Consider the following 27,150-nt stretch of genomic DNA (forward strand, 5'->3'; position numbering starts at 1 on the left):
CAGCTCTCATTGACTTCACTGAACAACAAAAGCTGAGTGATTTCCCACACTGAAAATCATGACGCTACCGTTCCGAAAGGACTTAGCAAAGTACAAGGACCTGGACGAAGATGAGCTCCTTGACAATCTGTCGGAAATGGAGCTGAAACAACTGGAAACAGTCCTGGATGATCTCGATCCTGAGGTAGGTGATAGCTCAGGAGGAGAAAAGTCACTTGGCCAGCCCACGCAAACTTCGTAGCTACCACCTTTCACCATGGCTTGTTGTTTCCATGACCTCCCCACTCGCCCCACATCCTCCTTCTCTTTATCCAAATGAACCTGCGGCTTCCTCTCCCCTGCTCCCACTGATAGGACAGTGCTAAGCTCCTGCTCCAGCCTCCTTATGTCCAAACATCCTCTGAAATGTTCTCTACTTGGAGGGGAAGAGTGTTTTTTTGGCAAGACCAATTCTCTGCCTTTTTGGAGCTGAACTGATGTGTCTGATCATTGGCTTTCTGAAAGGTGCTGATCAAAATGATTTGGTTTCTCAGTGCCAAGAAGTCTAGGTCGAAGCAGAGTGGCTTGCATTGCTGCCATGCACTGTGGAGCGGCCCAGAATCGTGTTTTAATTATTACACCGTCTGTGTGGTGGTGGGGCCTGCTGGTTTGGTGTTCTGGTCTGACTCCGTGCTATTGTCCTGATGATGGGGATTAGCACGCCACTCTCAGACACCATAGCAGCCACTCCAGCCCTTTGAACGACCTTGCTGTTTTCCAGGATAAGGTTTCTGTAAGTGATGCAAAGGAACTCGGCTCTGGAAGTACTCGTCCCTACTGAGTACTGGGGCCTGGGCAGTGAGAGGAACACCCTAGGTCATAATGTCCACTTTTAAATAAGTTATGACTATTTGCTAGCCCTGAGTTAGTCTGTTGTTTTTCAGGTCATAGCCAGAGGTGCTCAGGCTACTCCCAGCACAATGCTTAGGAACCTTGTGGTGCTGGAGATTGAACCAGTCAGGGCATCCTGAATGTAGAGCCTGTGCTAGCCCATTGCACCATCTCTCTGGTCCTTGGACTTTATCTTTGGGGGGCGCAGAGGTTTCACATACAGTACTTAGTGGCTCCTTACAGTGTTAAAGGGACCATGTGGGGCTGGAGTCAAACCTGGGCCTCCATCTCTGCTCTGCTCCAGCTTTGAGCTATTTTCCTGTTCCAAGCCATCTTTTTTTTTTACTATAGTTCTTTTTTTTCTTCCCCCAAAACATTTGAGTTTTAGAGTTTTTTATGAACTGAGGTACAATTTGCTTTATAAAAATTGTTCCTTTTAGTATCCCACCTTGATTTCCTGCTAGAATTTTTTGTTTTATTTTGGTTTTTGGGATCTCACTCAGCAGTGCTCAGGGGTTACTCCTGGCTCCGCACTCAGAAATCACTCCTGGTTCAGGGGACTATATTGGATGCCAGGGATCAAACCCAAGTCTGTCCTGGGTCAGCTGCATGCAAGGCAAATGCCCTACTGCTGTGCTACCTGTCCTGCTACAACTTTTAAGCTTTTCCTTGGAGATTGGCATTCCTCTTCTCATCTTTCCTGTAATGGCTGTGGCATGGGCTGTGAGGTGGGAGAGCCAGCATCTGTTTGTTTGCTTTTTAGCTTCAGCACCATTGGCAGAGGGTCTAGAGGCTGCTTTGTGGTGGGGGTGTCCTTCCTACACAGTGAAAGTTGTTGAGGTGCATCTGGCTGTGCTTTTTTTTTTTTTTTTTTTTTTTTGAGTCATAACCAATGGAGCTCAGGGCTTACTCCTGGCTCTGCACTCAGGAATCATTTCCGGCAGTGCTCAGGGCATCATAAGGTATGCCAGGAATTGAACCTGGGTCTCCTGCATGCAAGGCAATTGTCCTACCCTTTGTACTATTGTTCCATCTTGGCCTTGGCTTTCTCCCTCCTGGCCTGCCTGCCAGCTTCCCTGTAGTGGAAGGCTCTTGGGATTTTGCTCTAATCAGGTCTATGTAGTGAAATGCTGTGACAGACATAGAAACAGTTGTTTCTTTGAAAGAAGAGCTTGTTTCTTGAGCTTTTATAAGCAGGGGAGCCGTGAGCCTGTGGTGTGAGAGTGAGTGTGGCCCAGGGCCTTGGTGGAGCTGCCAAAGAAAAAGCCTGGGAGTGGCAGTGGAGGCGAGTTCGGACCAGTCTAGAGTGGGAGGGTCGAGTAATTTCACTGGGCTGCAGGCCGAGGGATAGTCTATAGTTGTCCAGTACCTGGCCTGGGGTAATTTGGGACAAGAGAAATACCGACATGGTGCGTGGTGGGGAGCCTGGGCTCAGCTGGCTAGTAGGGAGCATGGGAGGCATGTGGCGTAAGAGCACTTGTTGGCATCCCCTAGGCCTTGCAAATTTATTAGCTAGGTCCCCCCAAGGTGTTAAGATATAAAATACAGGAACTTGGGGCTGGAGCGGTAGCACAGCTGTAGGGCTTCTGCCTTGCGTGCGGCAGATCCAGGATGGACCTGGTTTGATCCCGGGCATCCCATATGGTTCCCCTAGCCAGGAGTGATTTCTCAGTCAGGAGTGTCACCGGGTGTGGCCCAAAACCCAAAAAAAAAAGGAACTTAAAAAAAGAAAAGCTTGACTAGGTGCCAGGTAGATACTAACAGTGGGTAGAGCACTTGGCTTGCACACAGCCAATCTGGGTTTGATCCCCAGCACCACATAGGGTCCCTGATCCTTGAGCAGAGGGCCACTCATAAGCCCTGAGCACCACTCTATGAGAGCTTCCCCCCAAAAAAATTTCTACAGACTTGACTAATATCCCTGACCCCAGTTGTAACACTTAGAACTGTCTCCAGACATTACTACATGTCCCCTGGGGTGGGGCGGGGACCCAAGTCTCTTGGCTAAGAAGCTCTGTCTGGTGCTTACCCTCTGACTTGCTGGAGTCAGGTGATTCATCTGGAGCACTTGGGGAAGAACTGAAGCTAGTTCCTTCACTGCCCATTAATCCTTGAAGAGTTTCAGGATCACTGAATAGCTTTGAGATCCCCATTGAATTCAGGCCCAGTGCTGTTACTCAAGAAGCCCAGGGGTTGCCTTTATGTTTGTTTTTGGAACACACCCATCAGTGCTCAGGGTTATTCCGAGCTCTGTACTCAGGAATTACTCCCGGCAGTGCTGGGGTGGGGATGGCCACATCGAGGTAAAACCCCTCCTGTTACTTGAGCCTGGTTTGCTTTTTCTTGCTAATAGGTAGCCTGCTGCTTTAAGGGAGAGCTCAAGCTCTGGGTGCAAATTCCCAACCTCACTGCACCTTTCCCACTCCCTGGTCTGAAAACCATGCTCATTGGCTGCCTGCTTCTTGTTGGGTGAAGATTCTGGGAAGGGTGCTGTAAAAAAAACACCATGGAAAAAGTACAGCAGTAGGGTGTTTGCCTTGCACCGCAGCCAATCCAGGACATACAGTGGTTCGAATCCCAGCATCTCATATGGTCCCCCAAGCCTGCCAGGAGTGATTTCTGAGCTCAGAACCAGGAGTAACCCCTGAGCACCACCCGGTGTGACACAAAAACAAATAAACAAACAAACAAATAACTAAAAAAAAAAAAAACACCATGGCTACTCACAAGGCCTCCTAAGGGAAAAAGAGAAACTGGAGATAAAGACGGTACCTTGTTAGGTTTTTCTAGGTGCCTATTTTACTTTACTTTTTTTGTTTTTGTTTTTGTTTTTGGGTCAGACCCAGCAGTGCTCAAGGTTTACTCCTGGCTCCACACTCAGAAACATTTCTCTCTCTCTGTCTTTTTAAATATCTTTATTTAAAACACCTTGATTACAAATATGATTATAGTTGGGTTTCAGTCATGTAAAGAACACCCCCCTTCACCACTGCAACATTACCATCACCAATGTCCCAAGTCTCCCTCCTCCCCAAACACACCTTCTTAATGCTGAGGGCAAGTTACTTTTTCATGAGGCCCGAGAGATAGCATGGAGGTAAGGCGTTTGCCTTTGATGCAGAAGGTCATTGGTTCGAACCCCAGCATCCCATATGGTTTCCCAAGCCTGCCAGTAGTGATTTCTGAATGTAGAGCCAGGAGTAACTAACCCTTAAGCGCTGCCAGGTGTGATCCAAAAAGCAAAAAAAAAAAAAAGTTACTTATTCATTTTTCTTAATATACATTCTTCTTTAAAAAATGCTTAGGTTGGGCCTGGAGAGATAGCACAGCGGCGTTTGCCTTGCAAGCAGCTGATCCAGGACCAAAGGTGGTTGGTTCGAATCCCGGTGTCCCATATGGTCCCCCGTGCCTGCCAGGAGCTATTTCTGAGCAGACAGCCCCGAGTAACCCCTGAACACTGCTGGGTGTGGCCCAAAAACCAAAAAAAAAAAAAAAAATGCTTAGGTTGGGGCCGGTGAGGTGGCGCTAGAGGTAAGGTGTCTGCCTTGCAATCGCTAGCCAAGAAAGGACTGCGGTTCTATTCCACATGGTACCCCCAAGCCAGGGGCAATTTCTGAGCGCTTAGCCAGGAGGAACCCCTGAGCATCAAAGGGGTGTGGCCCCAAAAACCAAAAAAAAAGAAAAGAAAAAAAAAGAAAAATGCTTAGGTCATGCTCGCTTCAGCAACACATATACTAAAATTGGAACGATACAGAGGTTAGCATGACCTCAGTGCAAGGAGGACACGCAAATTTGTGAAGCGTTTCATATTTAAAAAAAATGCTTAGGTCTTTATTCAGTAGATATTTAAGGTTAACCCTCTTTTTTGGAGGGATGGCACACCCAATAATTCTGGGGTGACTTCTGGCTCTGCACTCGAGAATTACTCTTGGTAGACTTGGAGGATAATATGGGGTATCAGGAAGCAAAACCAGGGCAGTTACATGCAAGGCAAGTGCTTTACCCACTGTGCTATCTCTTCTAGCCCTAAGGTCACACTTTAGATTGCTTGGACTGTGGTGTGCTTAAGGATATAAGGGTGAACAAAACAAGTGGTCTTGGCATCATGGTACTAGTAGGGTAGGGGGAGAGACATGCATATTAATGAAGATGACTTAAAGAAAAGCTTCCCTTGGGGAGTGGAACTGCACTCCACAAAATGAAGAGCAGAGCAAGATAGACTGAACAGTCCAGGGAAGGTTCTGTGGGAGAAGGAAAGGATGGCAAATCCAAGAGGAAGAGTAAATTGAGGATGGATATGAGACAAATACTTGAGTGAGGCTGGAAGAGTGGGGGAAAGGAGACAAAGCTAGAACAGATTGAGGGGTAGAACAAGGACTAGAATCTCAGCCACTGACCAGGGACAACAATGATGTGTTCTAGGGACAAAATGGGAAGCTATTGTAGTATTCTGGGCAAGCTGGCATCATAGCTGGGACCAAAGAAATGATGTGGGACGTGGAGAGGTAAAACGGGTGCTTTTTTAGGTTTTGGTTTTGGGATCACACAAGCGGCTGTAGTCAGCTTACTCCACACTCCCAGCAGTGCTCAGGGAAACATATGTGGTGCCGGAGATCAATCTGAAGTCAATACATGGCAAGCACCTGAACTCCTGTCTATCATCTCTCCAGCTCCATGATGCATTTTTTTAGCAAGGGAAAATGGCTAGGAGGTCATGGTTGACTGAGAATGGATTCTTTTTGTTTGTTTGTTTGTTTGTTTTTGTTTTTCAGGTCCCACTCGTTTGATACTCAGGGGTCACTCCTGGCTAAGCGCTCAGAAATTGCCCCTGGCTTGGGGGGACCATATGGGACACTGGGGGATCGAACCGAGGTCCTTCCTTGGCTAGCGCTTGCAAGGCAGACACCTTACCTCTAGCGCCACCTCCCCAGCCCCCGAGAATGGATTCTTTATAGATATATCAGAAGAGAGGAACCTTGTTCCTTTTTGTTGTTTCCATAGACCATTTTATGTTAAGAAACATTCTTGGGGGCCAGAGAGGTGACCCAGTGGCTGAAATGCACTTTGCACGAGGGAATACAACATGTAATGTATGCATAACTTGATCCCAAGCTCTGTGTGGTTCCCTGAGTACCACCAGGAGTTAGCCTCAAGCGTTGAGCCAGAAGTCCCTCCTCAGTACCACCAGACTTGCCCCCCGCCCCCCAAAAAAGAAAGAAGAGTTCTTGGTACAGTGTTACGAACAGAACTTCTTTGTATTTTATCTGTACAAATATACAAATATATGCAGAAGGTCAGTGATTTGAATCCCAGCATCCCATATAGTCCCCCAAGCCTGCCAGGAGCGATTTCTGAGCATGGAGCCAGGAGTGACCCCTGAGTGTTGCCGGGTGTGACCCAAAAACCAGAAAAAAAGCAAAGGGGTCAGGGAAGATACCTTGCATGTGCAGGGTCTCAAGATCTCTGGCACTGCATGGCCCAGGGCTGTGCTGGGTATGGACCTGGTGACCCCCACTTAGTATGCCTAAGAACAGTGCCATATACATGAATTCTATTGCTGACGTAGATGCCTTTGGCTCCTAATCACTATTTGCAAGCCCACCCCCAACCAAAAGTAATGATGCCAGTAATCATGCCAGCATAATCCTTTCTAAAGAAAATGTGAATTTTCCTGTTTTAATAATATATCAGTGATTTCTATCTATTTTTTGATCCAATCCCCTCTTTTTTTTACCCCCCTCCCACTTTTTTTTTTTTTTTTTTTTTGGTTTTTGGGTTACACCTGGCAGTGCTCAGGGGCTACTCCTGGCTCTACGCTCAGAAATTGCTCTTGGGAGGCTCGGGGGACCATATGGGATGCCAGGATTCGAACCAACGACCTTCTGCATGCAAGGCAAATGCCTTACCTCCATGCTATCTCTCCAGCCCTTCTATCTAATTTTTAAAAATCAAACGAAACTACTGTACAGTGGGCAGGATACTTGCCTTGCAAGCAGCTAATTTAGGTTCAATCCGCGGCACCACATATGGTCCCCCCACACTTTAAGGAGAGTAATCTCTGAGCTCAGAGCCAGGAGTAAGCCTTGTGGCCCAACACTCTCCTACCCCCATTCCCCCCAAAAAAAATTCAACAGAACTTTGGAGCACTTATCAATGATAAGGAATAAAGTTTTCCTGCCTGTTTCCCATCCTAGTCTTGGATTCTTTGTCACATGTATCATTTATGGAAGCATACTGCATCGGCGTTTCAACTTTCCTAATGACTGATTCATTCTCTTTGGCAGAATGCCCTCCTGCCTGCAGGGTTCCGGCAGAAGAACCAGACGTCCAAGTCTGCCACGGGGCCATTTGACAGAGATCACCTCCTCTCCTTTTTGGAGAAGGAAGCATTGGAGCATAAGGACAGGGAAGACTATGTGCCCTACACTGGAGAGAAAAAGGGTGAGCGAGAGTTTTAAAACTATGTAGGTAAAGGCAGACCTGGAGAAAATAATGGGTTTGAAGGTGCATTGCTGGCAACCTTAAGATGTGTTCCTGTAGACTTAAAAGTTAGGTAATTTGGGAACTTTATACACATTTTTGGAAGTCATTTTGGCAGTCTGTTGTTGTTTTATGAACTAGATCATAATGCATAGTAATTTTATGTTTATAATTGAATTTTATAAGTTAAAATTTTATATCTATTTTAACTCATAAAATTAAACTTAATTTTATATAAGTTTCAGATTGGTGAGACTAAATGTAGAAGTAAAAGTTTTAATTCCTTGGTATATACCGGTGAGATGAAACCAGACTCTATTCTAATCCCCATCTTTAGAGTGGAACATTGTAATTAAGACCATGTTTTTAAAGGATAACCGACATGTGTCTCTTTTTTTTAAAGAAATTCAGAGTTTAACTTGTCAGGGCTTCATAATCACTACTTTTAGGCAATGTTTCTTGTTCAAGTCTGATTTCTTATCCATTGCTGAGTTTGGTTTTATTCTCAGTAGAGACTGTATGGAATAACACTTAACATGAAGTAAGTTAAGTGTAGGGGCTTTCAATGCAGATTGATCCGGGAAGCCACATGCTTCTCACGTGCTTCCTTAGGACCTCACAGAACTGTGGGAACTATGGTGGACATCACAGAGATCATAGAGCTGAAGTCCAGCTCTTCTGGACTCTGTTTTTTCCACTGGAATCCTGGAAGTCAAGGCAGAAAAAGCAGCATGAGCTTCATTCTCAGTGATGCTTGAATATTTTATTTGGGAAGGAAGCCTTTCTCAAGAACATTGGCCACAGTTAATTCTGTCCACACATTGTGAGGAAAGCTAGAAGATTCTTTTTATTTTTTTTTTAATCCACAAGGATTGCCTCAGACTTGTCAAATTTATCTGTCCTTTATCTTTTACTCATCAGCTCTTTCTGTAGATCTTCTTCCCTCTCTAGTTGAGCATCACTGCCATAGCAAAAAGAGAATTAAAAGATAAGGGTACATGTGATAGAGGAGGAGAGACACAGGGAGAGACTGATTTTGCTCCATTTTAAGAAATTGACTCAGGCATCTGTGGGGGCTTAGTAAATCTAAATTATGCCAGATAGACCAGCAAACTGGAGGTGCAGGAAAGATGTCCAGTTCAAATTCAAAAGCAGCCTGCTAGCAAAATTTTAGAATTTTAGAAATTCTGTGTGGCTCCATTTTCATAATGTCAAGGAACTGATTGGGTCAGTTCCACCTTACAAATCAGTTCCACTGATTTGAATATCAGTCCCAACCAGAATGTCTCACAGAAACATCCAGAGTAATATTTGACCAACTGTCCAGGCACTCTCCCTGACCCAACAATGTTAATCATCACACTACTTGTAGAAATGGGATGTTATTTCATTCCTCTGCTGTTTGACGATCAATACAGGATTGGAAACCAACACAGAGTTTTGAACAAATGTGGAAAATCACAAAGGTCAGCAAAAGCCGACTTAGCATTTGCCCCGAGAGCGATTGCTGGTCATATTTTCACTGGACATCCATGTCTGTCTCCTGGTGGTTATAGCCTCTATCTGGTTGCAATAGGAGAGCATATTTTTGAGCAAATAACTATTGGCTTATCATCTTTTACTATTACATATTTATTATTTGGGTATAATCAGGATTAATAGAAGCACCTATACTAGGAAGGTCATGAGAAAAGAAATGGTTAGGGGAAAACATGGAATTTGAGGACAAGAAGACAAAATGAAATGTGAAAGTGCTGACTCTGTCCTTAACTGACTCGGGCAGTGTCTAGTCTGATCTTTGTCATCTCTAGTTCTCTAGGAAAATCATGGAGGATTAGAATAAGTATGAAAGAGGATAGAGAGGAATTGTTGATTATAATGAAATATCGGGTGAGAAAGACGAGTGACAGTGAAACCCTTCATCTGCAGTTAATGCAGTTTTGTTTCCTTTAGCTCTCTCTCTCTCTTTCTTTCTCTTTAGGCTTCACTCTGAAATGCATTCTAGTATATGTCAGCTGTATCTGAAAACATATATATTAAAATCATGAAGCTTTTTTTCCTTGAAATTTTGCAAAACATATACTAAGCAAGGCAAGAGAGAAGGAAGGAGTTCAACCAGGTCATTAATTTCCTAAGCATAGTGAAAATATAGGGTGCTGGGGCAAGAGCTTTAGTGCAGTGATGGTGCATGCAACCAAACTAAGTTCAATCTCCAGCATCCCACATGGTCCCCCAAGCACTGCCAGGAGTAATTCCTGAGCGTAGAACTAGGAGCATCGCTATGTGTTGCAAATAAAAAGAAAAGAAAATGAAGAGTACTGACAGTGCAGCTCATTGTGCCTTTGTGCCTTCCCCCACTTTATTTTAAAAACTTTTTTTTTTTGGTGACACTCAGGGCTTCCTCCTGACTCTGCCCTCAGAAATCGCTCCTGGCTTGGGGGACCATATGGGACGCCGGGGGATCGACTGCAGTCCGTCCTAGGTTAACGCATGCAAGGCAGATGCCGTACTGCTTGCGCCCCCGCTCTGGCCCCTTTAAACATTCTTTTTTTGTTTTTGTTTTTTGTTTGTTTTTGGGCCACACCCAGCGATGCTCAGGGGTTACTCCTGGCTGTCTGCTCAGAAATAGCTCCTGGCAGGCACGGGGGACCATATGGGACACCAGGATTGGAACCAACCGCCTTTGGTACTGGATTGGCTGCTAGCAAGACAAACCTTTTGTTTGTCCGGTGTTTTCCTAATCTCTAAATTCTACCACTTTGCCCTGCAGCGGCCTGAGTATTCTTATTTCTTACTGGACAGCAACCACACTGCTGCACTCAGCGCCCACAATCCTCCCTGGGTTGGCTCAAGGCCGCTCCCTTCCTGTTCACTTCCTGTCTCCCTGTCCACCCTTGTGCAGTGCCACCTCTGCTGCCCCTTTCTGTTTTCCCTCAACGCTCTCCCCCACACACACCCCAGTGAAAGGAATGACCTTGGGGTTTCTTTCCATGAATTGCGTACCCTCCACCCACCCTGTTAAAGGTGAACTGAGCCGAACTGCTCAGAGCCAACTACTTCTCATGTCCTGTCCAACTTAAGCACAATAATCTTAGCTTTTAGGAAACGTCACCAAAGTCACTCTTACTCTTTAAAAAAAAAATGGCAGTAGTTTCTTCCACCTTGCTGAAACCTAATCCCTCTCTGTAAACCAGAAAGATTAAAAACTGCAAAATCCATGGCATTGAACTGCCAGTGAGTAACTGTTTTCTAAAAGTTCCAGATAAAGACTGAGTTGTTTTTCTCCTTGTATCTTGACAAGTTCTCTTTTTGTTTTGTCTGATTTGGTTTGGTTTGGCTTCTTGGGCCACACATAGTGATGCTCAGGGGTAACTCCTAGCTCTGCACTCAGGGATCACTCCTGGTGGTGCTTGGGAGACCGTATGGTATGCTGGGTATCTATCGATCAGCCACATGCAAAGCAAACTCCCCACCTGCGATAATGCCACTCTAGCCCTACTTCACAAGTTCTAAGTGTTCCTTCTGAGCTGTAGTCTTCCCAGACGCTAAAGCTTACTTTTACAATGAGCAGGCATGCAGTGCCAGCCAATGGCTTCACTCTTTCCTTTCACTATCTCTTGAATGATTGACTCATTATTCCTCAGGCCTGAGAAATAAGCCAGATGCCACTTTGTTTCCTGGGAAACTGACGGGATCACCAGTTTCCTTTTGGACACTTCTTTCCTTAGAACATGTATGATTTTTTTTTTTTTTTTTTTTTTGGTAACTCCTGGTGGTGCCCAGGAGTTACTCCTGGCTCTACACCCAGAAATCGCTCCTGGCAGGCACAGGAGACCATATGGGATTCAGAGATTCAAATCAGGGTTCATCCTAGTTTGGCTGCATGAAAATCAAATGCCCTACCACTGTGCTATCTCTCTGGCCCCTCCATATATGATTTATATCCCATATAATATGGCTTGATTCCAGAGCTTGACTGTGACTATATATATTTTTTAATATAATATACATTATTATATATTATTTAAATGAAGATTAGTATGACCTCTTTGTAGACTGACCATTTTGTCATTATGAATGATAATCCTCATCCCTGGTAACATTTTATTTTTGTTCTCTACTTTGTCCAATATTAATAGAGCCCATCTTGCTTTCTTTTGGTTATTGTTAGGAAGGCGTATTTTTTTTTTTAATTTTGGACCACACCCAGCAATGCTCAGGGCTTACTCCTGACTCTTCTTCAGGAATCACTCCTGGAGCCTCAGTGACCATATGGAAGGTTGAAGATTGAACCTGGGTTGGCCACATGCAAGACAAACACTCTACCCTCTGTACTATCGCCCGGCCCTGGGTATATCTTTTTAATCTATGATTCACTTTTTTCTTTGTTTTCTATAAATTGTGTGTTCTTTGTGCTTCTAATTGTTTATTTTTGTATTCTCTTACCCTTTGTTGCTGCTATGATGACTGGGATTATACATACACCTGCTGTGGTCACACACATCTTTGTGTGTGTGTGTGTGTGTGTGTGTGTGTGTGTTTTGGGTCACACCCGGCAGTGCTCAGGGATTATTCCTGGCTCCAGGCTCAGAAATCACTCCTGGCAGGCACGGGGGACCATATGGGGCGCCGGGATTCGAACCGATGACCTCCTGCATGAAAAGCAAACGCCTTACCTCCATGCTATCTCTCTGCCCGCCCCCCTCCCCCCATCTTATAACTGTGATGCTCGCCAGGGATTCCTCATCAGATTGGAGTGCTCCACACTCATCACATCTGCACTCATCTGGATGCTTGCTGGGTGCCACGTTCTTAGTAGATGTAACATGTTACGGTTGTGGTGCATACCTAGAGCACAGGCTCACACATGTGGTTGCCAGGGGCACACTTCCTGGCTGTGCTGTTCATCGAGGTTGCTTTGCAGCTGGAAATCACTCTGCCCTGGTCAGCAGATCTGCCAGGAATGTGCTCATTACTTGTAGTGCTCCAGGGGTTTGAACTCATAACCATGAGCTTGCAGTGCAGACACACTAAGCCACTGCACTGTTCCTCCAGTCCTCCTCCACATTTTTGGGCTACTTTTTAATATAGTCAACAAGATTAGGAGCTCGGAGGAAGTTAGTTCTTGAAACTTTGTGGTAACTGTGTCCTCCATACCAGACCAAAGAGCTGAAGTGATGGTGCAGCAGGTAGGGCTTTTTCCTTGCATGTGACCAACCCATGACTCCCATGATCATCTGTGGTCCCCTAACCGTGTCAGGAGTGATTTCTGAGTGTGGAGCCGGAGCAGGGACAGGTGTGGCCCCACAAAGAAACAAACAAAAGATACAGATTAGAAAAGATTCTGACACTCATTTTAACATGACTCACAGTTATTTCTGACTGCTTTTTGTGGCAGTAACAGAGATCTTGGCAAGGAACTCCCATTTTATTTTTTCCTTTCTGTTCTTCCCATGGCACAAACATGAGTTTGGATAAATGCCATGCATTAAAGTAACTATTACATAAATTCTTATCTTTATCTTGCCTCTTCTATTTCCTTAGCTGCAATTTGTAGTTGCAGAAACATTACTAAACTATTTTAACATTCTTAGCAACAAAAACCCTAACTCTTGTTTTTGTTTTGTTTCTTTGAGTTGTTGAGGAACATGGTATCAGACTTATTTAAGTTTGTTTTGGTTTGAGTTTTTCTGTTTGGTTTTTGGGTCACACCCAGCAGCGCTCAGGGATTACTCCTGGCTCTGTGCTCAGAAATCGCTCTTGGCAGGCTTGGGGGACCTATGGGATGCTGGGATTCGAACCAATGATCTTCAGCATACAAGGCAAATGCCCTTCCTCCATGCTATCTCTCCAGCCCCGGTTTGAGTTTTTTTTAATGATCTACACACATGGCTTATTTTCACAGTTTTGCTGCAATGTAGAAAGTTTTAATTTTAAAAATCCATCTTGAGGAACTGGAGAGATAGCACAGCGCTAGGGCATTTGCCTTGCACACAGTTGACCCAGCATTTCATATGGTCCCCTGAACCTCATTTTTGTTTTTTGTTTTTGTTTTTGGGTCATACCCGGCAGCGCTCAGGGGTTACTCCTGGCAGACTCGGGACCATATGGGATGCCAAGATTCGAACCACCGTTCTTCTGCATGCAAGGCACTACCTCCATGCTATCTCTCTGGCCCCCCAGAAGCAATTTCTGAGCGCAGATCCAGGAATAACTCTTGAGTGCTGCTGGGTGTGACCCAAAAATAAACAAACAAACAAAGTCCATCTTGAAAGGGCCAGAGTGATAGCATAGTAGGTAGTGTACCTGCCTTCCATGAACCAACCTGGATTTGATCTTCAGTATCCCATATAGTCCCTCAAGGTCACCAAGAATGATTCCTGAGCACCAACAAAATTAATTTTCCTCTTCCTTTTCTTTCTTTCTTTCTTTTTTTTTTTTTTTTTTTTTTTTTGGTTTTTGGGCCACACCCAGTGACACCCAGGGAATACTACGGCTATGCACTCAGAAATCACTCCTGGCTTGGGGTACCATATGGGATACAGGTTAGCGCATGCAAGGCAACCGCCTTACCGCTTGTGCCACCCCTCCAGCCCCTCTGTTGAGATTCTTTTGGAATTGTTAAGCATTAAATATTTGTGTATGGGGGAAATTAGATATGAATAGTTCTGTGGAACGCAGATGAGGATTACAAAAATAAACATTTTAGACTTCCACTCCTTTTCCTTCCCTTCTTCTTACCATCCTTTTCTCCTTCCATCTTTCCTTTCTTCCCTCCCTCCTTCCTTTGTTACTTCCTTTCTTTCTTCCTCCCTTATTTCCTTCTTTCCTTACTTCCTCCCTCCCGTCTTCCTTCATTCCTTCCTTCCATGCTTCCTTCCTACCTCTGTTTCCTCTCTTTTTTTTCTTTTCTTTCTTTGCTTTGTTTTCAGGTCAAATATAGTGGTGCTATATTAGGGCTTTCTAATCACTCTTCACAAAAACAAAACAAAACAAAACATTTTTGACTTCCATGATGCTTTAGATTCCATGGTCCCTAGAATAAGACACAGGCAACTATGTGATAACTTAGATCGTTTTCTTTAATAATTGACTGTTGAAACCCATTGGTTAGTATGAAATCCTTGGTTAGCATGTGTTAGGGTCTTTTTTTTTTTTTTTTTTGGTTTCTGGTTTTTGGTTTTTGGGTCACACCTGGCAGCATGCAGGGGTTGTTCCTGGCTCTATGCTCAGAAATCGCTCCTGGCAGGCTTGGGGACCATATGGGATGCCGGGATTCGAACCACCGACCTTCTGCATGAAAGACAAATGCCTTACCTCCATGCTATCTCTCCAGCCCCTGTGTTAGGATCTTTAGAGAGCTTAAAATATATAAATGTCTGGGCCCGGAGAGATAGCACAGTGACATTTGCCTTGCAAGCAGCCGATCCAGGACCAAAGGTGGTTGGTTCGAATCCCGGTGTTCCATATGATCCCCCATGCCTGCCAGGAGCTATTTCTGAGCAGACAGCCACGAGTAACCCCTGAGCAAGGCCGGGTGTGGCCCAAAAACCAAAAACCAAAAAAAAAAATATATATATATATATAAATGTCCGGGGCCAGAGAGAGAGCATGGAGGTAGGGCGTTTAGGTTTAGAGATAGGTTTTTAAGAGGAAAGGCTTTTGCTAAAATGTTTGAAGGGCCAGGGAGATAGTTCAATGTTTAGGGGTGCTTGCAGGGCATGTGAGTCTCTACCAGGTATGGCCCTACCCTGAAGGGTTCAAACAACTAACTGTGCATCTCTGGGTCCTGGCACTTAACCATTCAGCTATCTATCACTGCGAATGACCCTTGGGCTCCCTGAGCCCTGCTTGGGAATCTCCTCCCAAAAAGAAAAGTTAGTTCTGGGGATCCAGGAATGTCTCACATGTATGAATGAGTCTTGGACTTACTACAACTTGTAAAGCCGAAGTATTACCCTAGAAACTTAGAAACTTCTTCCTTCCTTCCTTCCTTCCTTCCTTCCTTCCTTCCTTCCTTCCTTCCTTCCTTCCTTCCTTCCTTCCTTCCTTCCTTCCTTCCTTCCTTCCTTCCTTCCTTCCTCCCTCCCTCCCTCCCTCCCTCCCTCCCTCCCTCCCTCCCCCTCCCCTCCCTCCCCCTCCCCTCCCCTCCCCTCCCCCTCCCCCACCCCCTCCTCCTCTTCCTCCTCCTCCTCCTCCTCTTCCTTTTTTCAGCTTCATTTACCTATATTTGGGGGAATTGAGAGGGTGGGTCCCAGGGTCCCACCCAAGGGGTGCTCAGGCAATGTTCCTGGCTCAGTGCTAAAGCAACCAGACATGGTTTCGGAGATCAAGCCAGGGTCAGCTGAATGCAATTGCCTTACTTACCCCTGTTCTCTCTTTCCAACTCAGTTGCCATGTTTTAAATCATTTGTATGAAAAGTAAAATGGTTTTACATTAAAAGTAATAGAAATGGGGGCCGGGCGGTGGCGCTGGAGGTAAGGTGCCTGCCTTGCCTGCGCTAGCCTAGGACGGACCGCGGTTCGATCCCCCGGCATCCCATATGGTCCCCCAAGAAGCCAGGAGCAACTTCTGAGCGCATAGCCAGGAGTAACCCCTGAGCGTCACAGGGTGTGGCCCAAAAACCAAAAAAAAAAAAAGTAATAGAAATGAGATTAACAATGTACTTTATTTTACAGGAAAAATATTCATCCCTAAACAGAAACCTGTACAGACTTTTGTAGAAGAAAAAGTATCTCTGGATCCAGAATTAGAAGAAGCTTTAACAAGTGCCTCTGATACAGAACTGTGTGACCTTGCAGGTATTTCTGGAAGCAAATGAATTTATGAACCTGGGTGGAGAGAACAGATTACCAGAACATTCCTATGTCCAAGATGCTCCCTCAAGGGCCTCGCTAAGTACTATAAAGCAGGAACCATATATTTTATTTTTGTTGTTCTTCAAATTTATTTACCACTGGTCTGCATGCGGATGAAATTTCAGGAGTGCAGCATCACAGCCCTATAAACCTCTAATCCATGGGGCTGGAGAGATAGCACAGTGGTAGGGCATTTGCCTTCATGCAGCAGGTCCTGGATGGATGGTGGTTCGAATCCCGGCATCCCATATTGTCCCCCATGCCTGCCAGGAGTAACCCGAGTGCTGCCGGGTGTGACTCAAAAACCAAAAACCAAAACCAAAACCAAAAACCTCTAATCCTTGGCTTTGTGGTTCAGTTTATTTTCTGTTGTGCTTTGCTAGTGCATTTGCCTATGGCATTTATATTCCACACATTAGAGAACCCACTCAGTAACTTTCTCTTCCTGACTTATTTTACTTAAGATGATCACTTTAAGTTTCACCCATGTGTTGCAAAAGACTTGATTTCATTTGTTTTGGTGTTTGGGTCACACCCAGCAGTGCTCAGGGGGTTACTCCTAGCTCCATGCTCAGAAATCGCGCCTGGCAGGCTCGGGGGACCTTATGAATGCTGGGATTTGAACCACCAACCTTCTGCATGCAAGGCAGACGTCTTAACTCCATGCTATTTCTCCGGCCCTAAACTCTGCTCTAAACTTAGATAGCTTTCAGATTAGTGTTTTCATAGCCTTCAGATAAATGCATACAGTTACAGTTATAACTAACAAAAATGGATCATTTCCTGGACACAATGATAGAGGTCATGGTGTAGTTGCACTGTGAGTATAGTATTAAATAATAATATTATACTAGTGAAAACTTTGATACTTCCACAAAAAATGGATTTTTAGAAAAAAAGATTATTTTCATTTCCTTTTTTTTTTTTTTTGGTTTTTGGGTCACACCAGCAGCGCTCGGGTTATTTCTGGTTCTATGCTCAGAAATCACTCCTTGCAGGCTCAGGGAACCATATGGGATGCTGGGATTCGAACCACCATCCTTCCACATGCAAGGCAAATGCTCTACCTCCATGCTATCTCTCTAGTCCCTCCCTTTTTTTTTTTAGTTTTTTAGGCCACCCCGGTAATGCTCAGGGGTTACTCCTGGCTATGCGCTCAGAAGTTGCTCCTGGCTTGGGGAACCAGATGGGTCGCCGGGGGATCAAACCTCGGTTCAAGGCTAGCGCAGGCAAGGCAGGCACCTTACTTACCTCTAGCGCCACCTCCCGGCCTCTAGTTCCCCTTTTTTCTTTTAATCATCAGATGAAACTAAGCATAGATTAACTTTGAGGATGGGCTAGTTCCAGCTACCTGTACTCAGAAATTTGGGAAACCCGTAAGTTCAGAAATAACAATAACAGATAATAGTTACTAAAACAGTTGATGGTTTTCTGTTTATTTGGGGGAATTTTGGGCCACATCAGTAGGTTTTCGTATGAGGATTACTCCTAGAGGTGCTCTGGGTCACATGGGGGTATTGAGAATTGAACTTGAGCCAGCCACATCAAGGCAAACATCCTACATACCATACTGTACTCTAGCTTCCTATAGGTTGTTTTTAATCTCTGTCTGTCTGTCTGTCTGTCTGTCTGTCTGTCTATCTCTCTCACCTATAAAATGTGTTTAACCTACTCATATTGTAGAAAAATGTCCAAATGTTGAAGTGATTGATAGAAGATAACTTTTTTCTATATTTATAGCTATTCTTGGGATGCACAACTTGATAACAAGTAACCAGTTCTGTAATATAGTGGGAAGCAGTAATGGTGTTGACCAAGAACATTTTTCAAGTGAGTACTTACAGCTCTGAATTGCAAGCTTTTGTTAAATGGGTTTTGTTTTCTTCTACTACTTCAGTATATGCATACCAAATATTATTGTTATAAATTTCTGAGAGCTAAGGTTCCAATCTGATGGTATTAATGCATGTGGGGGGGGGGGTACTGGAGATTTTTAATTTTAAGAGTTTTTGTTTGGTTTGTGTGTCACCAAAGGGAGGAACCACTCTCACCTCACCACTGAATACTTTGGTGAATAATGTAAAAAAGCCAGTTCAACTGGCCTCTTGTTGACATTTTATTTTCCAGAAACTCGCTATATTGCTAACAAAGAAACCATACTCTAAAATCAGAGCAGGGAAAAAACACAGAACTATTTGCTCCTGAAATCTTTTTGAAGACATGAATGAAATATTTAACAACCTGAAACAGAAGCAGAGTTGTTGTTTGTTTGTTTGTTTGTTTGTTTAGTTTTGCTGCTGCTATGCACAGCTCTTTTCCTCTTTTTTTTTTTTTTTTTTTTTTTGAGGGACCCACAACTATCAATGTTTAGGGGTTACTCCTGGCTCTGTGCTCAGGGGTCACTCCTGGCAGGTTATGTGAACTATATGGGATTCTGGGGATCAAACTCAGGTTGACCACTTGCATGGCAAGTGCCTTACCCTCTGTGCTATCTCTCCAGCCCCATCACATTTTATGTCATGAAGAAACTATGTTGTCCTGTATATTCTGCATTTGGCTAATTATAATCTCATGATTTCATTTTATATTCCCCTCTGTTCTACATTTTTATATATTAGCTCTAAAGGCTTGATCAGTTGAAATTTTTGGTTTATGCTTCCTGAGGTGATTGAATCACATTAGGAAGCAAAGAAGTCTGGTCATTCCTCTCTGGGAAGTATGTTAGGATTATCAGTGGGTTCCTATGTTGGCAACCTGATCTTTCATTTAAACATTTTCTAATGATTTCAACATCCCACCAACCAACTCCTCTCTTTTCCTTAGGGTCAAATCTCCTTAAATACTTCACGTTCTGTGGAATGGGTAAAGAAACATTTTGGTTGTGTAATTTTTGAATGGAGAAAGAATTCACTCAATTTCCATTCATTAAAAAATATTCCAAAAACAAACAAAAAAAAAAAAAGAATTATTTCTCTAGCTTCTGATCGACCATCTTAAACATCTGTAAGAGGGAACTTCTTTTTAGCAGCACTCAATTAGAAGGAAAACAGTTCCCTTAAACCCCACTGAAGTTCGCCACTGGGCAATTTAAACCTTCTAGAGTGGTCTTTAGGAACCACATAAAATTGTTCTTCCTCTCTTCCTACTTGGCATATCAGAAAACAACAAGCACATTTTCTTGTAAATATATAGTTCTAAGCTAAATGGATCTAGATTGTTCAAAAAGCCCTTAGGAAAATCCTCTTAATTTGGTCTCCCCAGAATGAGTGAGTGAGAGAGAGAGACAAAGAGAGACAGAGAGAGAGGTGTGTTACAGGTGGTGCCAAATTACTATATGCATACACTGTCTTTCATATCTGTGATACCACTGCTCTTTCTATTTGTTAACAGATACGGTTAAAGCTGAAAAGATTCTTCCAGTATTTGATGAACCACCGAATCCAACCAATGTTGAAGAGAGTTTGAAGAGAATTAAAGAAAATGATGTTCGTCTTGTTGAAGTTAATTTGAATAATATAAAGGTTGGTGTTCTGAGAAGCAAATAAAGAAATTGTTTTGTCTATGAGTCAATGATTCTAGGATGAAAACTAGGGAGTTTGATTTTATCTGTTTCTGTCTACTTAAGTTTTGGCTTCCAACAGTGCCAATATAGAATCGCTTGATATTTTTTTGACTTTCTTTCTAGTATTATATAGGAGCCTTAGATACTACAGTGAGTAGGGTGCTTGCCTTGCACGCAGCCAATCTAGGGTTGATCCACAGCACTATTTATGGTCCCCAGAAGCCAAAACACAGAGGATCATATCAAAATATAAACCTGCAGATTGTCAGAGTATGTCTCCCTGCCTTTCAAAGAATGGCCACCTTTCACATTATTTTGGTTTTGAGGCCACACCTGGAAATGCTCAGGGACTAAGGACAGTGCCAGGGACCAAATCCAGGTCAGCTATGGGCAAGGCAAGCACCGTACGTACCAGCTCTACTTTAAGGGGTTTACTTTTGATCAAAGGCCTCATTTTAAATCTTGACTTATGTGAATTGATGGGTAGAAGAAGCACCTGAATATTATGAAAATATAGGATACAAATTTTCTGCCTCTTTAGGGGCTGGAGCGATAGTAAAGAATTAAGATGTAATACAAAAAGAAGAAATTGGCTTTCTAGAACTATTTATTTTCACATTTTTGTAGTTTAAACTGCAAGGTACTAAGAAAGAGTGGCTGAGAAGAGTCTGTCATCTGTCTTGGGAATCATATTTATTAGAGACAGACATGTCTCTCTCTTGTAGAAAAAAAAAATACATTCACTCTGCATAACCAATGGTTGTTTTCTTACAGTATCAATAATTATATGATGAGAGTTTCTTTTACCTTTTTTTTTTTTTTTTTTTTTGGCCATACCGAGCAGTGCTTGAAGCTGATTCTGGCAAACCGTGGGGAAATCATATAGGGTACCAGGAATCATATGTAGGTTGGCTGCATTGGAGGCAAATGTCCTATCCTGGCCTGGCTTTTTTAACCTGAACCACTGGAGAAATGGTGATGTTCTGGTCCATAGTATGTACAATAGGTCAGTGGTGTATGCAAGCATTACTTAAGCAGAGAAATCAAATAGATCCAGAGGAGGCCAAGCACTCTCATCGGTAGATCTGCTGTTGTGTGTCTACATGATTTCTTAGTGAATTATAATGTAAGGAAGTACAATATATTTGATTCACATGCTAAATCCTGTGAAAACTAAAATGTTATCAACTTTATTTTCTTTCAAGAATATCCCAATTCCAACCCTAAAAGATTTTGCCAAAGCTTTGGAAACCAACACACACGTGAGATCGATCAGTCTTGCAGCCACCCGGAGCAATGACCCTGTCGCCGCTGTAAGTAAATTCTTCTCCAGAATCTGCACACTGTCTCTGCCCACCAGCCTGTGTAGTTGAGCTGTTTAAAGGATTTAATTGGTGATGGGAATGTTGCACTGGTGATGGGGGTGTTCTTTACATGACCAAAACCTAATCACAATCATATATGTAATCAAGATGTTTAAATAAAGGAAAAAAATATAAAAAAATAAAGGATTTATGAACAAGTTTACTCCCCTTTTCCAGTTGATTTTTAACTCAGAATTAGGCAATACATTTTTCACTGCCCTTCCCCTACCCCACTCTATCCCAAATATCCTTCTTGTGAATTTTTTTTTTTGGGGGGGCCACACCCGGTGGCACTCAGGGGTTACTTCTGGCTCTGTGCTCAGAAATTGCTCCTGGCTTGGGGGACCATATGAGATACCGGGAATCAAACCCAGATTCGTCCTGGGCCAGCCAAGTGCAAGGCAAATCCCCTACTATTGTGTGACAACTCTGGCACCTTCTTGTGAATTTTTAAAAAATCTTTTTCTTCCCCTTCCTTGACGTGTTATGCTCACATAATTTCACATAAGAGCCTACAATGTACTTGCCACAGCTCATGCTTGCAGTTTGTGGCACACACATATCTTTTTCTTATACTAAACTTCCTACTTTTTACTGGGAGTCTCACCTTTTTTGTGTTGCTTATACACACCTTGCTGGTGGACTACTGATAGCAGAGCTGCCAAAATTGTGTGTGGTACATGTGGGCACTAGGAATTTGACTCATGCTTCCAAGGCTAGTAATTGGAACCACTGCACTGTTTCTCCAGGCCCTCCTGTGATAAGTGTCTGGGAGGGACAGGGCGTGTTTAGGGGCCGGCTGGTTTAGGGGCCATTCCTGTTTGTGCACAGGCCTGAGCCATCAAGCTTGTGTCAGCCACAGCTGAGTCACTGCAGTCACCCTCTGATATTTTAAAAATGTAAGTGAAACCTTATATTTGCTATTCTGCCACTTTTTTTTCTCATAGGACATACAACTTTTTTCTTTTATATTGTGTGTCAGGAATCAGATGCAGGTCTCATATATGCAAAGCATGTAGCCCTGCACATGAAATTCTATATAATTTTTTAAAATACGAGTTTCATTTATTCATCTTTTGGTTTGGTTTGGTTCTTGCATTTATAAAATCTAAGAGTTCATCTATGCATGGCACATGCTCCAACCCCTTAGATTTTAGTCCAATGCTATTTATGAGTCTGTAGAGATCATATTTGTCCATTATTAATGTGGTTTATTCCATTGGTCAGCTTTTGCATTCCTGGAGTAATTCTCACTTGACAGTCAGTGGACCTTTGATTCTTTTTGTTTGTTTGTTGTTTTTTGGGTCACATCCGGCAGCACTCAGGGGTTACTCCTGGCTCTCTACTCAGAAATCGTTCCTGGCAGGCTCGAGGGACCTTATGGGATGCTGGGATTCGAACCACTGTCCTTCTGCATGCAAGGCAAATGCCTTACCTTCATGCTATCTCTCCAGACCCAGTTCTTTTTTATTTAATAATAATTTTTTTGACCAAAGTGATTACAAATCTTTCACAGTAATATTTTAGGTACATATTGACATTGAATCAGGGGCATTCCCACCACCAGTGTTGTCCTCCCTCTACCCCTCTTCCCAACATGCATCCCTTATCCCCTTCTACACCCTTGGGCTGCTAGTATAAGTGGTCCCCTCTGTGTCTAGCTTGCTGTAGATTGGTATCGATTCTGTTGCTGTTGGCTTTGGATCTGGTGTTTAAGTCTGATTATTTTTTATTTCTACTTAATGTTCATACGACTTTTGGTCTTGGTACCCTCCATTATTTCCCCCTCAATTTGTGAGGTGGAACAAGATGGTTCAAGCTATGTGTTTCTGTTTGAAGGAAAGAAAAAAATAAAATGGGGCAAAAATCAAACAAACAAAAAATGGGAGGAGTCCTACTAGAGGCTATAAATATCAATTTAATTGAAGAAAGGGAAAAAGGAAGAAAAACATAACAACAACAATACAGAAAAAGAATCATACAAAAAACTCGAAAAGCACCACAGCAATAAAGACAACGACCACACAATAACCACGGTCCTGAAATAAAAACAAAACAAAGCGCACACACACACACACACACACACACACCCCAAAACCAAACAACAATAACAAAACCAAAAAAAAATTAATTTGTATTTCTTCTTTTTTTCTTTTTGTATAGGCACAGTAAATGTTGGAGAGATTAGAAAGGGAATTCCCTTGGCCTAAGCGATACAGGGTTTCTCTGCCCTTGAAGTATACGGTCATGGGAATAACTCCAGGCTCCGTATATATTCTTTTACTCTCCGCTAGATCCTGTTGTGGTGTCTGGAAACTTTCTGCTCAATTGTGGATGATAAAATCAGGCCTCTGCAGCTAGAGATCTTGGTATTTGCACAGGTCCAAGGATGAATCTGTGACCTTTGATTCTTCTCACTCACTAGATACTGTTCTAGGTCCTCATCTGTCCAGTCTGAATACTGGAATAGCTGCAGGCTTCCTTCAAGGAATAATCTTTTCTCTTTTTTCATTACGTTGTCTATATTATTAAACTCCATGCTCACGTCTAGCTACTAATTGACAACTTTTTGTTGTTATTGTTGTTCATTTGGGGCCACGCCTGGCTGTGTCCTGCTCTGCACTCAGGAATCATTCCTGGTGGGTTTAGGGGACCATATAGAGTGTTGGGGATTGAACTCAGGTTAGTCATATGCAAGACAAGTCCGACCCACTGTATTATCTCTCCTGCCTATATTGACAACTTTATATTAATGTGTTAATGGACATCCCAATCTTTTTTTTTTTGGGTCACACCCGGCGGTGCTCAGGGGTTACTCCTGGCTGTCTGCTCAGAAATAGCTCCTGGCAGGCACGGGGGACCTGGGACTACGGGATTCAAACCAACCACCTTAGATCCTGGATCGGCTGCTTGCAAGGCACACACCGCTGTGCTACCTCTCCGGACCCGGACATCCCAATCTTAAGTCCCGAAACCAAATTCCTGACTTCATCCCATACCTGTTTGTTCCATACCATTTCCTGTCTATAAATTCAGGTTCATTTGCTAAAACAAACAAACAAAAACAGCTAGTCATTTCTATGGGGCTATTGTTTGTAAACTCACACTCAGACATAGTCTTCTTCCTTCTCCACAGTTGTCCTCTCCATCTTTCCACTCGCAGGCTTCTGAGATTAATCCTATTGAATAAACACTGGCTTAAAAGCCTGGTAGTCCATACCTATGGGAAAGGTAATGAATGCAGACATACCTTTCCCGAAGGAGTTCCATGCTTTTCTGGCCCTTTTTTTACTTGTATGTTCCTCCAGCTTTTGTGTGTGTGTGTGTGTGTGTGTGTGTGTGTGTGTGTGTGTGTGTGTGTGTCTGTGTTTTTTTGGGTTACACCCGGCAGTGCTCAGGGGTTACTCCTGGCTCCATGCTCAGAAATTGCTCCTGGCAGGCACGGGGGACCTTATGGGACACCGGGATTCGAACTGATGACCTTCTGCATGAAAGGCAAACGGCCCCTCCTCCAGCCTTTTTTTTTTTTTTTTTTTTTTTGGTTTTTGGGCCACACCCTGCGGTGCTCAGGGGTTACTCCTGGCTGTCTGCTCAGAAATAGCTCCTGTCAGGCACGGGGGACCCTATGGGACACCGGGATTCATTCGAACCAACCACCTTTGGTCCTGGATCAGCTGCTTGCGAGGCAAACAGGCTGTGCTATCTCTCCGGGCCCTCCTCCAGCTTTTTTTTTTTTTTTTTTTGGTTTTTGGGCCACACCCGGTAAGCTCAGGGGTTACTCCTGGCTATGCGCTCAGAAGTCGCTCCTGGCTTGGGGGACCATATGGGACGCTGGGGGATCGAACCGCGGTCCGTCCTAGGCTAGCGCAGGCAAGGCAGGCACCTTACCTACAGCGCCACCGCCCGGCCCCCCTCCTCCAGCTTTTTAATGGCCTTCTGCTGTAGGGAATCCCTTTGTTTACTTTCTGCCTCAGGAATCTGCATAATTTATCTTCATTTCCACCTCATGGTAATCCAGCTGCAGCAATATTCTAGGAAAATGCTCCATGGAGAATGCTGGAGTGATTCTTGCACAGGGACTGAGAGGAAGTGTAAGGAAAAAGAATTGTGATGTGGAGGGACATACCATAGAGATGAGCAGAGAGCACCCGTGACAGGGAAGTGTGAGATGCACTGATACCATCCAGGAACACCAGAAGCCATGATGTGAGTGCGTTCTTGACTGTATGCTATAACTGCATTCACACATTTTCTTTATTCTAGGCTTTTGCAGAGATGCTAAGAGTGAACAAAACTTTGAAGAGCTTAAATTTGGAGTCCAACTTTATTACAGGAACTGGGATCCTAGCACTGATTGATGCTTTACGAGATAATGAAGCCCTGTCAGAGCTTAAGATCGACAACCAGGTCAGTGCTGTACAGCCCAGCCTCTAAATCAAAGTTCCATGACTCCCAACTTAAGATGGATTTATTTTTGACTTCCCAAGTGGTCTTCAGACACCTTCCAATGAGTGTGGGTTATTGATTGAATGCAAGAACCCAAAAACACCTGGGGACAACCTTGAGGGCACAGCCAGTGAGGCTCTGGGGAACAAAGGAGGGTCAGTCACATAAAGGCCAACATCTTTCCTCTTCACTCTCTCTCCAATTCCAAACTATTTCTCTTACATATATTAAGAGAATTGGGGGATATTTTAGGGGCCGAAGCAATATGATCCCCCGAGTACCATCAGGAGTAATTCCTTAAGTGCAGACCAGGGATAACCTTCCAGCACTGTAGGTGAACCTCAAAACAAAACAGAAAAAGAATTGGGAATATTTGGGGGGAGAAAAAAAAAGAATTGGGAATATTTTAAGCCAGAACCAGTCTTTATGTCTTAGTCTTGACTTAGCCTTGAGAAGTATCTTGGTCTAACTTACTAATATTATCCTTTATATTACTTTGTCTAGAGACAGCAATTGGGGACAGCTGCAGAATTGGAAATTGCCAAGATGCTTGAAGAAAACACAAACATCCTTAAATTTGGCTACCAGTTCACACAACAGGGACCCCGAGCCAGAGCAGCGAATGCCATAACAAAGAACAATGACTTAGGTAAGACACATGCAGTGGTGTGTCAGATCATTAATGATTTGAACGAATCATCTTCTAAAATAATAATATTTTGTTTCCAGGTTACTTTTTAGGGGTGGGGAGTGTGAACAAACACTCTGGGGTCAGTGCTTGGGGGACTAGCCCTTTGAGACATCTGTATTTAACAGTGACCACATACCTCTTGACATTAATGTTTGCATAATCCTGCCTGGCCGAATTAGAGTTCATTTTAAGTGAGACACTGATTATTGGCTTCATGGATAAATTAGCTCCTGTCACAGAGTTCATTCATATCAAATTGGTTAATTTTCCGCAACCAGCCCTTTAAGTGCTTTCTCTAATCAAGATTTTGTTCTCAGCGACAAGTTCCTCATAGGAACTTATGCAGTCTTTCAACGTCACAGGAAAGGATTTTTTTGGGAAGTGGAGTGGGCCGTACTAAATAGTGCTGAGGGCTGCTTCTAGCTCATTTTGAAAAGTTTTGGCAGCGATATTGTTTGTTTGTTTGGTTTGGTTTTGAGGCCACATCCATTTGATGCTCAGGGGTTACTCCTGGCTGTGCACTCAGAAATCACTCCTGGCTTGGAGGGACCACATGGGACGCCAGGGGATCGAACCGTGGTTCGTCCTGCCCTAGCGCCACCTCTCCGGCCCCAACAGTGATTTCTTTTTTTTTTTTGTCAAATAGGCCTGGGTAGAAATCCAGTTGTACATTATAAAGTATAGAAAAGTGATTGCCCACTTCATGTCCAGTGAATGGTATAGAAATATTTGGTCTCCATAGGAGACCATCGGAGCTCGGCTCCTATTTGAACTGCTGAGCAACTGTAACCCCTAAGTGCTGCTGGGTGTGACCCAAAAACCAAAAAAAAGAAAAGAAAAGTCTTAGCATTTATTGTTCTGTAAACTGCTGCAATGAG

The 27,150-nt window shown here is 43.6% G+C and overlaps 1 protein-coding gene and 1 non-coding gene across 2 annotated transcripts; both read left to right on the top strand.

Annotated features, from left to right (window-relative positions):
• Nucleotides 1-26,395, top strand: LOC126015609 (tropomodulin-3). Its single transcript, XM_049778193.1, has 8 exons — nt 1-184; nt 7,155-7,311; nt 16,030-16,152; nt 17,950-18,039; nt 19,600-19,730; nt 20,977-21,084; nt 25,399-25,542; nt 26,086-26,395. Exons 1-8 carry the CDS (start codon nt 59-61, stop codon nt 26,320-26,322), a joined length of 1,116 nt encoding a protein of 371 aa, XP_049634150.1. The 5' UTR covers nt 1-58; the 3' UTR covers nt 26,323-26,395.
• Nucleotides 4,581-4,684, top strand: LOC126029514 (U6 spliceosomal RNA). The gene has a single exon (XR_007503013.1). It is a non-coding gene; the product is annotated as a U6 spliceosomal RNA (small nuclear RNA).
• Nucleotides 26,396-27,150: the final 755 nt, after the last annotated feature.

The sequence above is a fragment of the Suncus etruscus genome, chromosome 1 (genome assembly GCF_024139225.1).
Source record: "Suncus etruscus isolate mSunEtr1 chromosome 1, mSunEtr1.pri.cur, whole genome shotgun sequence".
NCBI classification, from domain to species: domain Eukaryota; kingdom Metazoa; phylum Chordata; class Mammalia; order Eulipotyphla; family Soricidae; genus Suncus; species Suncus etruscus.